We start from the raw sequence: 19,270 nt of genomic DNA on the forward strand, positions 1-19,270 counted from the left end.
CAGAAAGGCTTCTTGTGTTTCTGGCCTTAAAGACAGGTTTGACAAGAGGAATCTGCCCCTGGGTGGATGAGCCTTGAAACCTATCCTGTATCCCTGAGCGATGACCTCCAGGACCCACGGGTCTTGCACATCCCCAAACCAAGCATCCAAAAAGAGAGATAGTCTGCCTCCTACTAGATCCATAGCCGGATCGGGGGGCGGCCCCTTCATGCCGACTTTGTCTAAGCAGGCTTCTTGTTTTGCTTGGACTTATTCCAGGATTGAGCCGGCTTCCAAGTCCCCTTGGATTGCTCTGGCTTTGCGGAGGGCTGCTGACATTGTGATTTATCCGAACGAAATGAACAAAAAATAGGAACTTGCCCTTTAGGTTTGTTCTTCTTATCCTGCAGTAAAAAGGCACCTTTGCCTCCAGTAACCGTGGAGATAATTGAGTCCAGGCCTGGACCAAATAGTATTAGAATTAAATGGAAGGGAAAAAATTCTTGACTTCAAAGTCATGTCCACAGACCAGGACTTCAGCCAGAGTGCCCTGCGGGCTTGAACAGAAAGACCTGAAGCCTTAGCATTCAGGCAAAAATCTGCATATTTGCATCACAAATAAAAGAATTAGCCACCCTTAAGGCCTTAATTCTTTCCTGGATGACGTTGAGGGGACCCTCCACCTCAAACAATTCAGATAAGGAGTGGCACCAGTAGGTAGCTGCTCCAGCAACTGCAGCAACAGCCACTGCCGGTTGAAACAAATAACCCGTATGTTAAAACATATTTCTTAATAGAGTTTCTATCTTCTTTTCCATGGGCTCTTTAACAGATGAACCATCGTCAAGCGGGGTATTAGTACACTTAGCAAGTGTGGAGATAGCGCCATCCACCTTGGGGATGGAACCCCACAACTCCAATTGCGAGTCCGGAACCAGGAATAATTTTTTAAAGGAAGAAGGGGAAAATGAACCAATTCTTTCCCATTCATTCTTAATAATGTTTGTCATCTTTACAGGAACTGGGAAAGTACATCCCTGTCCTCGTAGTCCCTATCTAATTGGTTCCTAAGGCAATTTAGGCTCTGGGACCTCTAAAGTAGCCAAAACTTCCTTTAGTAGAAAGAGTAAATGTTCAGTCCTAAATCTTAAGTCTGGTTCCTCTACAGCTGGAGGCTTAGAGGCAGCAGAGTCTGACCCAGAAAGAGCATCCTCTGAAGTATCAGAGACATCTTCATCTGCGGATAAACTTGTATCAGATAAATCCAATAAGCTAGTAGATGACCCCTGGGAAGGATAGCAATATTTGACCTTTCGCTTGCGCTTATCAGGGAGAGGTAAAGCTATAAGGCAGCAGGCACTGACGTTTGTAACTGCTCAGTAAGGTCTGGCGGTAAAGGGGCCCTTCCAGATGGAGGATTAGGAGTGCTACGGGAAGCTGAATATGTATTAGGAGATGATTGTAGGGTGTGCACCTCGTGGGACGGAGACTCCTCAGAGGAGGCTCAGTGGTACTAAAGATTTTAACTTTCTATAACATGATTACATTATCAAGGCATGTGGAACATAATTGAGCAGGCGGGTATACCACGGCCTCCTCAAAACATAGACAGGTATTTGACTTAGGTAAAGAGGGAGTACCCTCTAACGCATCAGAATCCTCCATAGCTTGCGCTTATAAAACAGACTATTGAGTAATAATATAAAACGGCACCTTTTAACCCTCAATGGCTGGGGCACTCAACACCTTCTATGACCCAAGCCAAAACAGAGAAACCGCTTCTTCTTCAATAAACCGCACGGTCAGGAAAGAGGAAACAGTGTGACCACACCCGGTCACCACACCCTGCTATAGGAAAAAGTGTGCCAAGCCCTTTCAGCCTGCACAGCTTACAAAAACAAAAGTAAAACCTGTACGTTCCAACATCTGCCTGAGCCTCATCTCACACATGTTGCAGCATAATCATAAAATAAATTATGTGATTAATCCCCCCTGTTCAATAATCCCCCACAGCAGATATTAACCCTTGATTCCATACAGATAAAAGGAGCCACACTGCGACCCTGTCTTCTTGCGTTATCATATGTGTATAAAAAATGAAAAAATCTTACCGGAATCTATGCCATGGAACAGAAACACAGCCTCTAAAGTTTGGCAGTTTTGTAGCATCACTCCTGACATGGACTTGAGTGATGGAAGCAGGCAGTGAAACTAGTCAACACTGATTGCTTAGGAGCTGTAAATACGAGTCTGGATGGGTTCGCAGAAAGATTCTCCCTGCATCTCCAGACTCTAACATTCGCCCATGCTCTCACTGAGAGGCTGACAAGACTACTTAAAACTCCAGTCCCATTTCAAAGGACAGATACCCCTCATAAGAAACTACTCCGTATCTTCTGACACTTCTCTGCCAACCTCCTGTGATGAAAGGCAAAGAATAACTGGGATATGAGGGAAGTAGGGGGAGTATTTGAGCCTTTGGCTGGGGTGTCTTTGCCTCCTCCTGTTGGCCATGTTCAGTATTCTCAACAGTAAGGAATGATGCCGTGGACTCTCCTCATATTAAGAAGAAAATGTTTTGCTCTCAGACATTGTGCTCACCCAGATTCTTAGACCTCTGGTTACATATATACAAGGCCTCTATAACCTTCGGGTATAATATTTAGCTGATATTACCAATTTATTACATAAGCAATGTTAATGCACTGCAGTTGGTATTACTATTATTGCAGCAATCCCCTTTTTCTGCAAGAAATGTTAATTAGGGTGACTCCATGACATTATTTCTATGTTTAAACTCCAGTTCCTTATTCTTGAGCAGCACCTGTTTGATCTTAACAACCTTACCCTCCCATATTTTATTATCACTACATTGCATCCCTATAAAACCTAGGCTTTGACAATTCTGACAGGAAGATATACTGTCTTCTATATAATAGCTAATTGTCCTAATATTACTCTTTAGTTTTCTCAGCTTTAACTCAGACACTGTAAATTGAGTGTTAATCTATCTGATATTCTGAGTCATTAACATCTTCTATATATGCAATATGCTAATTAATAATCAATGCAACATATGCCATTGTTATGAAAGGCTATGCAATAATGCCTATTATAATCGTGACATCATATTCATGTAATTCAGAGGTAGTCTCCAAGGTGGGAGAGATGACATCTCCACTAGGTCTGTAAACCAGATCCTATGAGGCCACGCAGGAGTTATTAGAATCACTGACGCCCTTTCCTGTTTGATATGAGCAATGACTTGTGGAAGGAGAGCAAATGGAGGAAACAGGTATGCCAACATGAAAACCCAAGGAACCGCCAGAGCATCTATAAGAATGGCCTGTGGATCTCTTGACCTTCAATCGTACCTTGGAAGCTTGGCATTCTGACGGGATGAAAAGTCTGTCTGCTCAGAAAATCCGCTTCCCAGTTGTCTGGAATGTGGATGGCAGATAGACAGCAATTGTGGTCTCTGCCCACTGAAGAATCTGAGTAACCTCCTTCATGGCTAAGGAACTCTGAGTTCCTTCCTGGTGATTGATGTAAGGTTATGTTGTCTGACTGGAACCTGGTAAACTGGGCTAAGGACAACTGAGGCCAAGCCAACAGAGCATTGTAAATCACCCTCAACTCCAAGCAGTTGATGGGAAGAGCAGACTCCTCCCGAGTTCAAAATCCCTGAGCTTTTAACAAGTTCCAGACTGCTCCCCAGCCCAGCAGGCTGGCGTCTGTGGTCACAATCAATCATGGGAGAGATTTCCTTGATGACTGATCTAACTCTATTCTCTAAGATAGATCCACATGGTCACCATTCCATTGTCTGAGCATGCACAACTGGAGAGCTCTCAAATGGAATTGAGCAAAAGGAATGATGTCCATGGAAGCCACCATCAGACCAATTAAAATTGAGTCATTGAGAGAATTTACTGATTTAAATTGAGTCACTGAAGGATGAGCAGTAGCCTGAAGAGAGAAGAAAGAGGAATCTGTTAGCGCTGCAGAATCTGTTCGCGCTCTACAAATAACCAGTAATAATAATAAAAGAGGAAATTATTTTGTTTTTCCTTACCTCTGTCAGAAAAATCTTCATCTAATAGATAATCTATTATGGTCCGTAAGAACACTACTCTTGTAGCAGGGGAAAGGGAGCTTTTTTCCAGATTCACATTCCATCCGTGGGAACGAAGAAAAGACAACAATATCTCTGTGTGAGATTTTGCTTGCTGAAACAATGGCGCCTGAACCAATTTCGTCCATGTAGGGTGCCACAGCAATTCCATGATAACAGATCACTGCCAAAAGAGCCCCCAGAACCTTAGGAACTTGAAGTGTTCCTTGTGTATTGGAACATGAAGGTAAGCATCCTTCAGATCTATCGTGGTCATGAACTGTCCTTCCTGAACTAAGGGAAGGATGGACCTTATGGTCTTCATCTTGAACGAGGGAACAGCTAGGAATTTGTTTAAGCACTTGAGGTCCTGAATCGGGCAGAAAGGTACCTCCTTCTTTGGGACCACAAAAAGGTTTGAGCAGTATCCCAGACCTCTCTCTGCAAGAGGTACTGGTACAATGACTCCCAGGGAGGAGAGATCCCTCACGCACCCCAGAAAGGCTTCTTGTGTTTCTGGCCTTAAAGACAGGTTTGACAAGAGGAATCTGCCCCTGGGTGGATGAGCCTTGAAACCTATCCTGTATCCCTGAGCGATGACCTCCAGGACCCATGGGTCTTGCACATCCCCAAACCAAGCATCCAAAAAGAGAGATAGTCTGCCTCCTACTAGATCCATAGCCGGATGGGGGGGCGGCCCCTTCATGCCGACTTTGTCTCAGCAGGCTTCTTGTTTTGCTTGGACTTATTCCAGGATTGAGCCGACTTCCAAGTCCCCTTGGATTGCTCTGGCTTTGCGGAGGGCTGCTGACATTGGGATTTATCCGAACGAAATGAACGAAAATTAGGAACTTGCCCTTTAGGTTTGTTCTTCTTATCCTGCAGTAAAAAGGCACCTTTGCCTCCAGTAACCGTGGAGATAATTGAGTCCAGACCTGGACCAAATAGTATTAGAATTACAACAAATAGTGCCACTGGAAACCCAAAATTACCAGAGCACTGTTAAGAGGCGCTTAGGACAGAAGTGGAACAATATAGGTTCTAGTAAATAGAACACTTAACCTAAATAATATCAAGAAGATAATGTCAGAGAGATAATAAAAATGATAGAGAGATAATAATAATAATGTAAGGTATAAATAACAACGATATTAGATGAATACAACAATCTGGAGGTAAGTGTGATTTATGTTAGTCCTTTTTATATGGTGAACTTATCTAACCAGGCAGAGTCCCAAAATAATGCCCAAACGGTGTGTACAGTGGGCCAAAAGTCCAGATGAAGGTAGGCCGCTCCTCCTGAGTGTTATGCCAGGAACACAGATGGATAATCTAAAACAAATTAGATAGAGGGCGCCACATGGTGCAGATCACATGAGGTAAATATAACACAGCGATATAATAATAAGAATCCTACTCACAAATTGTGGCGCACATAAAGTGCAGAAAAAACAGTCCGGAACCACACGTCGTCCGGTCGACCACAATGGATGGGATTGCCCAAGTGGAGGTCCTCGTCTCACCAGGGAGAGTCCAGGGAAATCCAAGAAGGAGGAATGGGTATGGAACTGTGCACCAAAGTTCCAGCCAAATGCTCAGGAGTGACCAAGATAGGTTCCCCAGGCCCAAGCCCAAGGATAAAAAGAGATGGTCGGCAGCAGATGCCAGATGCCAGATGGCTAACCTGATGAAACAGTGTGTATCACTCAGAAACGCGTTGCTGTTGTTTTTAATACTGTTGCTTTTAATTTTGCAATTAAACTTTGCATATTTTAATCTTCATCTGCTGCCGACCATCTCTTTTTATCCTTGGGCTTGGGCCTGGGGAACCTATCTTGGTCACTCCTGAGCATTTGGCTGGAACTTTGGTGCACAGTTCCATACCCATTCCTCCTTCTTGGATTTCCCTGGACTCTCCCTGGTGAGACGAGGACCTCCACTTGGGCAATCCCATCCATTGTGGTCGACCGGACGACGTGTGGTTCCGGACTGTTTTTTCTGCACTTTATGTGCGCCACAATTTGTGAGTAGGATTCTTATTATTATATCGCTGTGTTATATTTACCTCATGTGATCTGCACCATGTGGCGCCCTCTATCTAATTTGTTTTAGTATTAGAATTAAATGGAAGGGAAAGAATTCTTGACTTCAAAGTCATGTCCACAGACCAGGACTTCAGCCAGAGTGCCTGAGAGACATTAGGCTCAAAAATGTTACCTTTATTTTGCAAGGTTTTCTTGACACATGAAAAACAAAAACAATTGCATAGGAGCCACAATTTGTGCATCTAAAAATAATAAGCATGAATTCATGAGAGCAGACTCTTGCTCCATATCAGACATGTTGTGAAACAGTAAATAAAATTGTACAGATAAGTTTCAAAGATTTTAATATTCAATTAAAATAAGTTAAGGAAAAAATACACTTTAAATTTTATCCCAAATTAGGATCGATCCCCAGCTAAAATGATGTGAGAAAACTTAAAGGAAAAACATTTAATAAACATCAAATAAACTTCTAAAATACCCCTCAGGCAACCCCACACCTCAATTACTGAGGTGCCTTACTGCTACCAATTAAGACTGGCTCACCCAGAAATGGAGCAAACAACTTTTTACACAGAAACGTTATGAAGTAAAGTCGGTCATGTGACCACAGCTGCCAAGCTGAAATTACTGTTGTGACACAGAGAGGCACTAAAAATAGCTTCCTGGTACATTGAGTACCATAAATAACCATTTTTTGAAACTGGACAGTTTAAAATGTTGCATCGTTTTATTTTAAAGCAAAGGAGAAATGAAAAAGCTCCTGAATTGGAAAATTCAGCCTTACTTTCAGTTTAAACTTGAATTGTTTTATCAAGTAAATATGTGTCAGTAAATAAAACCTAATAAAAACATTTTACCTTTTTTTTTAAAAGAGTTTAAATGTTAGTCTCACACATGCTACCGTGCCTGCTTCATACCCCAGTGTAACCCATAAAACAGGATTATCTATGTCCCAATAAAAAAGCAGTGTCTTTTAATTTGTTAAGTCCATGGTCTCCCCAACTGGAAGAAAAAGCACTTAGCTGCTCCGCTGTCCGGCATGTAGACAGTTACAAAGGTATGAGAAGACACAGTTTTTCATAGGGACCTTTGAAAAAGAAAGAACAGAGTAGCCAACTCTGGCTTTCTAAACTAGGGCAGCAATTGTTAGGAAAACACAGTAAGTACCTCTTTACAAGTTCCTAACTGCTTTAAAGCCACCACTACCCGACTGCAAGGAATGACGTGGAATACGGCTATACCCCAAAATTTGTTTGTAGATTAAATCAAAATTTTTCTTCAGACACCTAGACTTCACCTCCTCCATGCACCGAAGGCAAAGAGAATGACTGGGGGTTGTGGGTAAGGGAGTGATACTTAGCAGTTTAACTGTGGTGCTCTTTGCCTCCTCCTGCTGGCCAGGAGTGATATTCCCAACAGTAATTGCTCAAGCCGTGGACTCACCATATCGTAGGAAAAAATGCTGGTGTTGACTGTCACTTTAAGGCTTTTATTAATTATTTTTTTTTAAAGATAACATGAACCAGTATGCTAAATAGTTCTTGTAGTTGCTAGAAAACAATGTATCATTTCTCATTATTGTGGTATTGTTGTACACATTTACTTGTGCAGTATGTAAAACTACTATTACATATTATTATTCATATTATCATTGTTATTATGATCCCATATGTAGGATTAACATCCAGTTCTACTGGAGGAGGCAAAACACGACACACAACAGATCTTTCATTTTTTCCACTTTATCATGATTCCTTAGTCATACATCCATATGTATGACTAAGGAATCATGATAAAGTGGGAAAAATTAAAGCTCTGTTGTGTGTCGTGTTTTGCCTCCTCTAGTAGAACTGGATGTTAATCCTACATGGGATCATAATAACAATGATAATATGGATTATCAAGTGAACTGAGAAAATAAGTAGTATGAACGGAAAAGTAGGGTAAAAGAAGTACAAACTGGTACTCTCACCAACCGTTATAAAAAAACAAGGGTTGGTCTTATGGAGTCTCTCCATCATGAAAGAAGTAAATGTATCAGGTAGGAATAAACTTTGTTTTCTTTCATATGATAGTGACAAGGGAGAAAGATGTTTGAATAAACCTATTGAAAGTCTGTGGAAAAGGTGCTGTGGATTTTATTTCAATTATCTTTCATATAGTGAGAGTCCTCAAGCCATCACACGTGGCATCTTATACCTACATTGTGAAGTCCACAAGACCACCATGAAATAGGGTGGGAAAACCCTTTGAAACTGGTAGAGGTACAACAGAGGCCTGCAGAACTTTCCTACCAAAAGAGCCTCAGAAGTTGTAATGGTGTCAAAATGGGAGAATTTGGGAAAGATATGTAAATATAACCAAGTAGCTGCCTTGCAAATCTGTTAAATTAAAGATTTATGTTAAAAGTGGTAGCAACTGCTCTGGTAGAATGAGTAATGATTCATTTAGTGTATGCTACATGAAACAAAACTTTAAACCAAGTTGCCAATGTGATTGCAGTAGCATTCTGTCCTTTGTGGAGACCTGAGGAATGGATATAAAATGAGGAATAGTTTTTGAATTTTTAAGTGGCTTGAAGATAATATTTAAAAGCCCTTACTACATCCATGTTCTTAAAACTTAAAACAATGTGATGAAAAATCAGACAAGAAGAATCACAAGATAGAGCAGAAAGCTCAGATATTCTTCTGTTTGAGGAAATATCCCAGAGAAAAATAAACCTTTCAAGACAACAGTTGAATGTCCAGACCATGCAAAGGTTCAAATGGCTGATTCTGAAGAACCCTCAAAACCAATTTAAGGTTCAACGGAGGGAAAGCAGGCCTGATAACCTGTCTTTTCTTGACCAAAACTTAAACAAAGGCATGAATGTCAGGAACTCTTGAAATCTTCTTATAATACAATAATGAAAGTGGAGAAATGTGTACCAGAATGTCATCTTTGTAAGGAGCTACTGCAATGCCCTAAACTCTTAATACAGGCAAATGAGCTCCAAGAACCATTGAGAAGATTCATGATGCTGTTGTCAGACCAAATGTGAGTGGCACATATTGGTAATGACTATTTAAAATGGCAAATATGTAATTTCTATGATCCCTGTGAATAGGGATAAGCAACTAGGCATCATTCAAGTTTTTGATAGACATAAATTGATCCTTCTACACAATATAGTGCAAAATGTTGCCATTTCGAAAGTTGGAACTTTCAGATTTTTTTTCAGAGTTGTGAGATCCAAAATCAGCATGTAAGTCCCATCTTTAGGGTAAAAGACAGATCCGTAAGAACTGTCTTAGGAATAACCATGGGGGTAAGCAAATACCTGAGTACTCTGCTGCAATGCAACACTGCCAAGCTGAGTAGGAGGATGCAGAAACACTTCCTTACATAGTAAACACATATGAGAAGGGGTTAAATTGATAGTAAATTGCCCCTGTAAAGGATCAGCGTTATGTCCTAAGACTTTATCTGCACCAGTGTGCTTCAGAATTATTTTGAATAGTAAGGACAGGCGAATATCTAAAATTAGATAGCAGCACAGAACAACATTATACGAGGTACTGAAAGAGTGAACCCCATAAGAGGAACACACAAATGTTGGCACAATGCACAATGTAGAACTGAATTTTCTAAAAGTGAATCAGAAACAATTGGCTACTGTTTCTTTAAAAAAATGAATATGTGTTTTAAATGTAAAAGTCTAGGGTTACAGTAATTGTGCACTGTCACTTTAAAAAAAGACATTTTGTTAAAATAGCTATTTTAAGCTACATTTAATGAAGCCAATCAAATAAGGGATAAAAATAATACAATTTGCACCAGCTATGTTAAATCTGAGTGTCTAACTGACCTTTCCTAGAGAGCTCTTTCCCTGATTGAGAAGATGGCTATAGCACTGCAGAAAAGTTACATTTAAAATTAAACCAGTAAAACTGAAATGACAGTAATCAATTTTTTAGGTATTTTTCCTTTTAAAATTTGTCAAAAGTGTCTAAAAGTGTATGTAGTGTTATCTGGTGTATGTAACTATGTCCACGAGCTATGTAATTCTTGTGTACACGTTCATTCTAAAAGTCTGTGGGCTATGTGAGTGCAAGTACCTACCTACCTGTTCCAGTAGAAGAGTTCATCCTGTGTAGTATGTACTGACACAGGATCTGGATAAGGAGTACAGAGACAAGACCAACATGAGGAGGATGAAGGATGAATCCAAGTTACAGTTGAGGCAGGCTAGTGGCAATCTCTCAGAAGAAGATTTACTCTTACTGACTGTTTTACTTCTGTACACCCTCTGCCCTAATCTGCTCTCTAAAGGAGTATAATGAGTCTAACATTGGTCTAAAAACCTCTTCCAATTGATGTGTACATTAGCAGTTTCACCATCACTCCTTGCTGCAGGCAAAAGTTTGAATAAGGAATCAAGTAGTAGTGGGGAGAATTAAAGCTCTGTTTTGTGGGGTGTTTTGACACCTCCACTAGGACTGGACTTTAATCCCACGTGGACTTTCACCATCTTATAAAAGAAAACACAGTCATGGGATATTATCTTAAAGGGACATGCTTCAGTTTTGCAAAAAATAAATAAATAAATAAATAAATAAATAAAAAAAGCATCTTTCATGCTTAGCATAAATACTTCTAGCAAAAATTATGACTGTTTAATTGAAAGCTTTTACTTTGCAAGAAGGGTAAGTGCATATTACCTTGAGCACCCTTATTCTAACACAGTGCCTGCTTATATTGCCAATGGTGGCAGTATTTATTTGTGATGGTTCCGTTTCTATATACCTGAATCAATATATGATCTATGAGCAGTCACAATGTTTGCATGAATGTAGGTGTAATGTACTCTGTGTAAAATAAAAACTATGGTTATTTATTATTATTTTGCATCTTCAAAATAATCTAAATTCCTAATAAGTTTGCAAGTTAAACTTTAAAAAAAACATTAGCATAGATTCAGAGAATTCTCTCAGGGAAAAAATAGAGGATTTTTTTTTAATCCTTTGTAAACCAGTATACTTATTTTGAAAAGATCCCTTACTCTTCTTTGAAGTATGATGGGAATTATGTTTGTTTTTAAATTGAGTATTATTTTTCAGTAAATCAGAGTGCGGTATGTTACCTGCTTTTCTGTGAGTATTACTCTTCCTAGTAATTGGTCTTCAAGGCCTTTCATGGTGACAGTAAAGTCAATTATAGAAGTGCGGGCACTTATTTCAGGTGTGTATGCAGGATTGGGGAGTTTAGTGGTAATGTAGAGTCTGAAGCCATTCATCACATCTACTTCTTTATCTCCAACTTTTACCTAGTGACATTCAACAAAAGAAATGTATTAAAGAGTTGCAAGAACTAACAGAAATATTCTAAAACCAAAAAGCAACTTTTATTATTGCATTTTTGGAAGTTTTTAACTTTCAATTGTGATTATGTATACAAAACAGGTATAAATAGTACATGGCAAAACTATTCACTTTATCCAGCAAGACGGCATCATTTTGTCAACAAAACTATTATTGTCTGCTGTAACCTTTCATGTGATTAACATAAATGTTCAACATAAAGAAATCAGAACTCCCAGCCATCATGCATTTTGCCAGTTTGGGAACTTTATCCTGCTGTTAACCCCCCCCCCCCAGTTTTCCTACAGTATTAATGTTTCTATAAACTAAACCTGAACCCCCAAAACATATATATCTATGTTCCTGGAACAAATAGATTCAATCCCATGAGAACAATCACCTCCATCTTCTTAACTTCCACATCAATCATATTTGCTATTTGGAGTACACTAAACCTTCTAGTCCCAACTGCTTAGGGACTCAGTGTTGGGTGGTATGAAAAGTAACATATGAATGTATAAGCATATACTGTTAGATACACGGAAAAGTACTCTCGATATTATAATGCAAAAATTAGTTTTTTTTTACTTCACTAGTTACAGTCATGGGCGTCCGGAGGGAGGGGGGCAATTGCTCCCCTTGATTTTTCCAACCATGTATATAGTCAAGCACACTTTTGCAAGCACACAGCTTTACTCTTCTATTTATAATCACAACCACTTTTCAGTGATGACTGATCATTGCAGGCACACCACCTGACAGTAACATTTAGTGGTACATTTTTGTGTACGTGTCTGTATGTTTTTTCGTGTTACTGTCTCATTGACTTCCCTATGTTCTCGTGTACTGTTGGCGTTACCTCTCGGTGGTATGTTTACATTGCTATATACATATATATTTTTAATTTTCTGCTCAACACTGCGTGACCCCCTGCGCTGGGCTAGGTTTTTTGCTGTGTCTCATGGCATTAGAACGAGGCTCCCATTGGAGCCTATGAAAGTGTGCTCTTGTGAGCATAAGGCTTCCAGGCAATGCGAACGCGACCTAACTTGTAATACCAGCGAATATTTGCGTGCTCTGTTATTACTGAGTGGAGCCCAAATATCGCACTTACGGAAGCGCAATTTTGCACTCCACTCCTAATCTAGGCCTCAAATGGCACTTGTTAAATCCAGAGAGTGTGCACTTCTTTCTATGTTGTTGTTTTTTCTGCACCCTGCTACATTTATATATTACTTACATCCTTAAAAATAATTTTTTGAAACTAAGTTTAAAAAACAAAGGGTGTGTATAAAAAAGCCACTCACAAAATGGGTAGTAACAAACATAAAAGGCTAGAGGTAATCTTTTTGCATGCGTCAGGTAGCACTCATATTACAATTTGAAAGTAAAACGTTTTTGCTTGTGCGCTAACCCGATGCAAGGCAAAAGCCGAAGTTAAAATATAACTACCATCCCCCATAGAAGAAAATAAAGCAAGAAGAAGAAAAACACACCCTACTTGCATGCAAACCCAATCGCTTATTCTCAAGTGTGCTAAACCCAAAATGAAAATATGAATATTTCAGATTCCAATGTTCTTCACATAGCAGAATATGTTTTTATTTATTCATAAATATATATTTCTACATATTGGAAATAGTGAAAATCAATAGCACCACCTTGAGGAATATTAATATACTGCTATATTAGAGTTGATAAAAATATATATTGAGCAGTGAGGTGCTGTGTATTGGCAAGAAATATTTACAACAACAAAGGGTGGGAAAAAGACCACCGATTGCAAAAAGAATACACGAGTAGCACTCTCATATTCCTTTGGAAATCCAATAATTATGTGTAATAAGTGTTAGGTGCAACTTTATTCATAGCAAAATTTAAAACATAACAACTTTATTAGAACAATTTAATATTGGGGACTATTAAATCCAATATAAATTGTTCTAATAAAACTGTTGTGTTAATTTTTGCTAATAGGAGTAAATTAGAAAGTAAATTAGAAAGTTGTTTAAAATGGCATACTCTATCTGAATCAAGAAAGACAAAATTTGGGTTTAGTCTCCCTTTAACTGTAAAGGGCTTCAATGCCCATATTTATATATATATATATATATATATATATATATATATATATATATATATATATATATATATATATATATATATATATATATATATATATATACCAAAATGCATTAAAATTATGGTGGATATTAAAATCCTCCATGTCTCAAAATGAAATCAATACAAATATTTGCATAGGAAATTAGCACATCTAGGCAAGATTCCCCGCTTACTTTTCCCCAGAAATACTCAATATACAATGTTACCAATGCCCAAGAGAATTCTGGGTAAGATATGCAAATTCTCCGTTTTTTTGCTTCAAATGATTACTTTATATAAATATATTCAAGGCCCATATTCAGAGATGGCAGAAGCTCTGTTTATTCCAAGAAAATTGTTTCTGACAAGAGGTCACAATTTAAGGTTGGAGGAAAGGATATTTAATCTCCTGCAACGGAAACGTTTTTTCACTGTAAGAGCAATAAAATTGTGGAACTCATTACCATAGGAGGTAGTGAATGCCAATACCCTAGATACATTTAAAAAAAGTCTGGATACATTTCTGTTTATATACAAAATTCATGGATATGATTGCTAGCTTTAAATGAGTCACCTTTAAGTGGGGTTATTTAACCTTAACTGGAGATTTTTGTAAGTATTTTAGATGTGTATAGGTTGAACTCAATGGACTTCAGTCTTTTTTCAACCTTATCTATCTACTATGTTAAATACTGTTTTAAAACACAGCAATCCTTTTAACAGGATTATCGCAGCAATACAGAAATCACTCACTAGACAGCCTGTTTCGTTCTTTTTAGAACTCGTCAGTAGGAGATAGATTTCTGGTTGCTGCAATGATAAAGCTACTTTCAGGGTTAAATCAAAATTCATTAAAATTATGGTGGAGAAAAAAAAAGCTTTACCAATGCAGCAACCAGAAATCTATCTCCTACTGACGAGTTCTAAAAAGAATGAATCAGGCTGTCTAGTGAGTGATTTCTGTATAGCTGCAATACTCCTGTTAAAAGCATTGCTGTGTTAAAACAGTATTTGAAGCAAAAAAACTGAGAATTTGCATATCTAATTTGCATATCTTACCCAGAATTCTCTTGTGCATTGGTAACATTGCATATTGAGTATTTCTGGGGAAAAGTAAGTGGGGAATCTTGCCTAGATGCGCTAATTTCCTATGCAAATATTTGTATTGATTTAATTTTGAGACATGGAGGATTTTAATCTCAGTTTTTTATCTCCACCATAATTTTAATGAATTTTGATTTAACCCTGAAAGTAGCTTTACCAATGCAGCAACCAGAAATCTATCTCCTACTGACGAGTTCTAAAAAGAACGAAACAGGCTGTCTAGTGAGTGAATTCTGTATTGCTGCAATAATCCTGTTAAAAGGATCGCTTTGTTAAAACAGTATTTGAAGCAAAAAAACAACGGAGAATTTGCATCTAATTTGCATATCTTACCCAAAATTCTCTTGTGCGTTGGTAACATTGTATATTGAGTAGTCAAGAAATAAATACAGGAGAGAAGCATTTGCTTAGGGCTAGTTTTCAGAGGTGGCCTAAACCGGCTATACCTTCTCTTTTTAATAGTGGTGCAGACCCTTATAAAAGTATGAAATGTTTTAATCCACAAGAGAAATCATCCAGGATAAGTCAACCAAGATGAAGAAAGACAGGGATTTCAGCACTCCTTTTGAAATTAATTAATTTTTTACTAGCACAATATTAAACATAGATTACAAAGGAGTTGGCATGGAGGGCCCCTCCCCCCACCCACACAGTGCAAAAAGTGGAATATATACAATGCGAATGTACAAATCAGATTGCAACAATAAATATATCACAAAAATAGTATTAGATGTATAAAATCTAATACACTAAACCTGACCGGTCAGGGGATGTGCGGTATAAATCACCTTGAAACATTAGTATTACAAGTAAGAAAAAATCTAGATAAGATGGTAAGACACGTCATGCTTTCTACACCCTGCTGCACACAGCACCCCAATTAAGAGGTCTCAGCTGGGCAGGTTAAATAGCAAATGGGATCTAAGAAAGAAATGACAGTCTTAAAAATACGGTAAAATAGTTCAGGCATACCCAAAAATAATGTACAGAGATAGTCTTATATACAGAGGGAAAGTGTACTGCAAGGATCAACTACACCCTGCTGCTTCCGACACCCCACCAACTGAGGTATATACTGCCGGGCAGGTTATTGAAGTGGGATCTAAGTGATCAATGACGACACACCCTCAGGATATGTACAAAAGTGTATAGAGGTGACACTTAAATATGCATATAATATAGACAAATTCTCATATGCAATCTTGATATCAAAGTGTAAATGGTCCTTGGCTAGATTTTAAACATTAACTTTCAAGCGATAATATAAGCACATGCAATTAGAGCCAGCAAGCAAACATGTTAGTGCTTAAAGTGAATCCATTCATTATTAAGCAAGCTTGAATCCTTTATTGTTCCTGAAAGAAACTGAACGCCCTCTCGACAGAGCAGCGTTTGCCAAAGTTAGTGCACAGTGTTCAAACTGATTAGTGCAATTGAAGGCAAAAAGGGTAATAATGAAGAACCATATGACCTGAAAGATACAGTCAGTGTCAGCCGTGCCTAGTTTCTGTAAATCCGCGGCAGGTATTGCCAACACTGATCCAAAGTTTCTTTGGGATGCCTGTAAAGTAACCGTAAAGACGTGCTGGAAGTTGCTTTCACCAAGACCCACACACGCACATCACGTGATCCGGTCGGCTGGACCTATGCCTAGGCGGTGGATGTTCAGATTGGGCACGATACAACCTGGAGGGTTAAATACTACGCCGGATTTCAAGAGCCTTGTGTGATCCCAGGGGGTAGTGCTACTTACTTGGGGTATGAGTTGGGGGTACTGTGGCTCCGTTTAGTTTCAAGCCTTCTTCCTCTCGTGGGGGAGGGAAGGCCTGCTACTTACGGAACAATGGAGAGGTAGCATCTGCTTACTTCTCTTTTTGTGGAAGCCTGGCCCTAGAAGTTTAATTACCTGTTCTTGCACTAATTACCCAATTCATGGATATCGCAGATCACCCCTATTGTACACACCTCTTTAATACAGAGGATGGCTGGATGGACAGTCCACTCTAATTTAGCAGTCTTGTAAGATTTTACTTATGAGGACACACATTGACTGATGTAACTCCGTTGAGCCTTTTCAATATCTATCATTCAGTATATAGTTGCTGAGTATTCTTTACTATAAGTATATCACTATGATCTTTACTATATGTATACTAAGGTGTCTTTCCAAATTTGGGTCACATATATATTCTGTCACACTGCATATAAATGCATATAAATGTATGCCATCATTAACATCCCTAAACACACGTTTACATTAATGGATCAGATGCCCTTTTCTATAACAATGGCGATCTCAATATCTGATACCTGAGATTATATAGATTAGAGATCAACATACATTCTATCTATATATAAACTTCTGCCATCATGGATATCTTTAACTAATACTTACTGTCTGTATGATTCCATGCTCATATACATTCCTTCATTACATTCACTCAAACACAGGCAGTTATTTTTAATATGTCATAGCACTATTCATTTATGCTCTGCAACAATCCCCACAAGTTATTTTAATTTTATTTTAATTTTTATTCCTGATATATCTATCACAAGTTTATATAATTATTTACTTGTTCATGTATATATCATATCGATGTGTTATTCTCTTTAGGCTGTTGCCTATATTTAAGTACCAGTGAGTGTTGTCTAAAGAAACTATGACTACGGTTACCATGACGACCTATACACATATACACTGGATCGGCCAGCTAGTTCCATAGCTATGGCGATCTATATTCACTTGCACATCAGGTTTGCTTGTTGGATTTATTAATTGAAATGTTTTCACATATTGACACTAAGTTTACTTTGGCTGATGAAAAAATATGTGTATTTGTGTTTGCCTTATAATTCAATTGTTTGTTACGTATTACAACTTCCGGTTGCGGCTTTCACGATGGAACACAATTTGCGTTCCACACTCGAAATTTTCGCGCACTTACAGGAGGGCACTAGGTTTGTGTTTGATGCTGTTACACTATAAAAGTTTTTGATTTATGTCACTTGTTTATGCTGATGAAAGGGTTGTGAACCCAAAAACGTTCCGAAATTAAACGTTTTTGTGCAAGTCCTGTGAGTGCATCTCTATCTTTATATATGCCATTTATACTTGCACCCAGGCTGTTAACTCATGGTGGGCTGAACTGGAAATTGGCTTATATATATATATATATATATACACATATATAAATACGTATGTACACAAACATTAACATATGTATATATATATATACACACACATACATACACACACATAGATATACATATTTAGACATGTATATGTATGTAATCTCAGAGTTAAAGCCATTTATCTGTCTTTTTTTCCCTAAGATCTGAGACCTCATATCTTTGAGTGCTTATAACATTTTTGTGCAATAATTTTTGTAATAATTTTATTAGATGTTGTTATTATGAGTGCGACTGTTCTTTTAAATGTAATCTTGATGTGTTTTGTAACACTTTTTTGTTTCACAAAATAGTTAACCAGAGCTCTGTGGTTGCGCTATCCTGACGTGCGTTAAATTCAATCGCACTCAAGCAATCACATTTACTTTTAACTTGAAATACGAGCGATATATTCGATGCATGCGAACAGATGCGATAAACCCAATATCGTTTGCGTGCCACTCATAATCTGGCCCAGTATGTTTATCTTTATTTAGAAAAATAAATGCACACAAATCACAAATCACCTAGTAAAAAAGAGAGAATCAGACTAATGTTCCCCTTGTTAGAGTTAATAAACAATCATATTATCATAGTAGAGAATACAGAAATTAAAAGTACATGCTGATGTCCCATATATTGTGTTCTCATTATTCTCATAAGTTCTAAGTGTAAATTCCATTATGTATGTATGTATGTATGTATATATATATATATATATATATATATATATATATATATATATATATATATATATATATATATATATATATATATATCACCAGCTCAATACCCAATCTAGTAAATTTACAAGGGAAATTCAAGCGATAATATAAGCACATGCAATTAGAGCCAGCAAGCAAACATGTTAGTGCTTAAAGTGAATCCATTCATTATTAAGATAACATTGAAAAATCAAGTAAGAGAGGCACAGTGTGCCCTAGCCAGCACTACTCATAAAAGCAACTGATGTAATAAGCATATATATCCCCATATATGTATGTGTGTGTAAATAAAATATTGTTTCATTATATTACAGCCTGAAAAATTATTTTTCACCTGGCTCCTACATTTATATCTAAGCATAAGTGCTCACTTTAGTCATTCTTTTTTAAGCTAATGAGCTACCATGTTTAAAATCATGTGCAGCTCATGGGTACGATTTCACATGTTGCCACTGATATTATTGTGCTTAGTGTATCCCCCCTCCGGAAACATTGTATATAACACTGTATATAAAGGATAAGTGGGGCAAGACCTGCCTCTGTGCTCTTAAATTCTAGGTGGAAACAGACACAAAAAAAAAAAAAAAAATAGAAAAACAGAGTGAATATGTTAAAGGGATGATACAGAGAGGTGCAGCAGTAAAATATCATTAGCAGTTTTCTTAAAACATCATCAATCACATT

General features: G+C 37.9%; 1 protein-coding gene across 1 annotated transcript in view; it reads right to left on the reverse strand.

The window, feature by feature from the left end:
* Positions 1 to 19,270, reverse strand: part of DNAH5 (dynein axonemal heavy chain 5) — a 1,563,391-nt gene that overhangs the window by 123,015 nt on the left and 1,421,106 nt on the right. The window contains 1 exon segment of the mRNA XM_053715797.1: positions 11,267 to 11,449. Coding sequence (XP_053571772.1) covers positions 11,267 to 11,449 — 183 coding nt within the window.

The sequence above is a fragment of the Bombina bombina genome, chromosome 5 (assembly GCF_027579735.1).
Source record: "Bombina bombina isolate aBomBom1 chromosome 5, aBomBom1.pri, whole genome shotgun sequence".
NCBI lineage: Eukaryota > Metazoa > Chordata > Amphibia > Anura > Bombinatoridae > Bombina > Bombina bombina.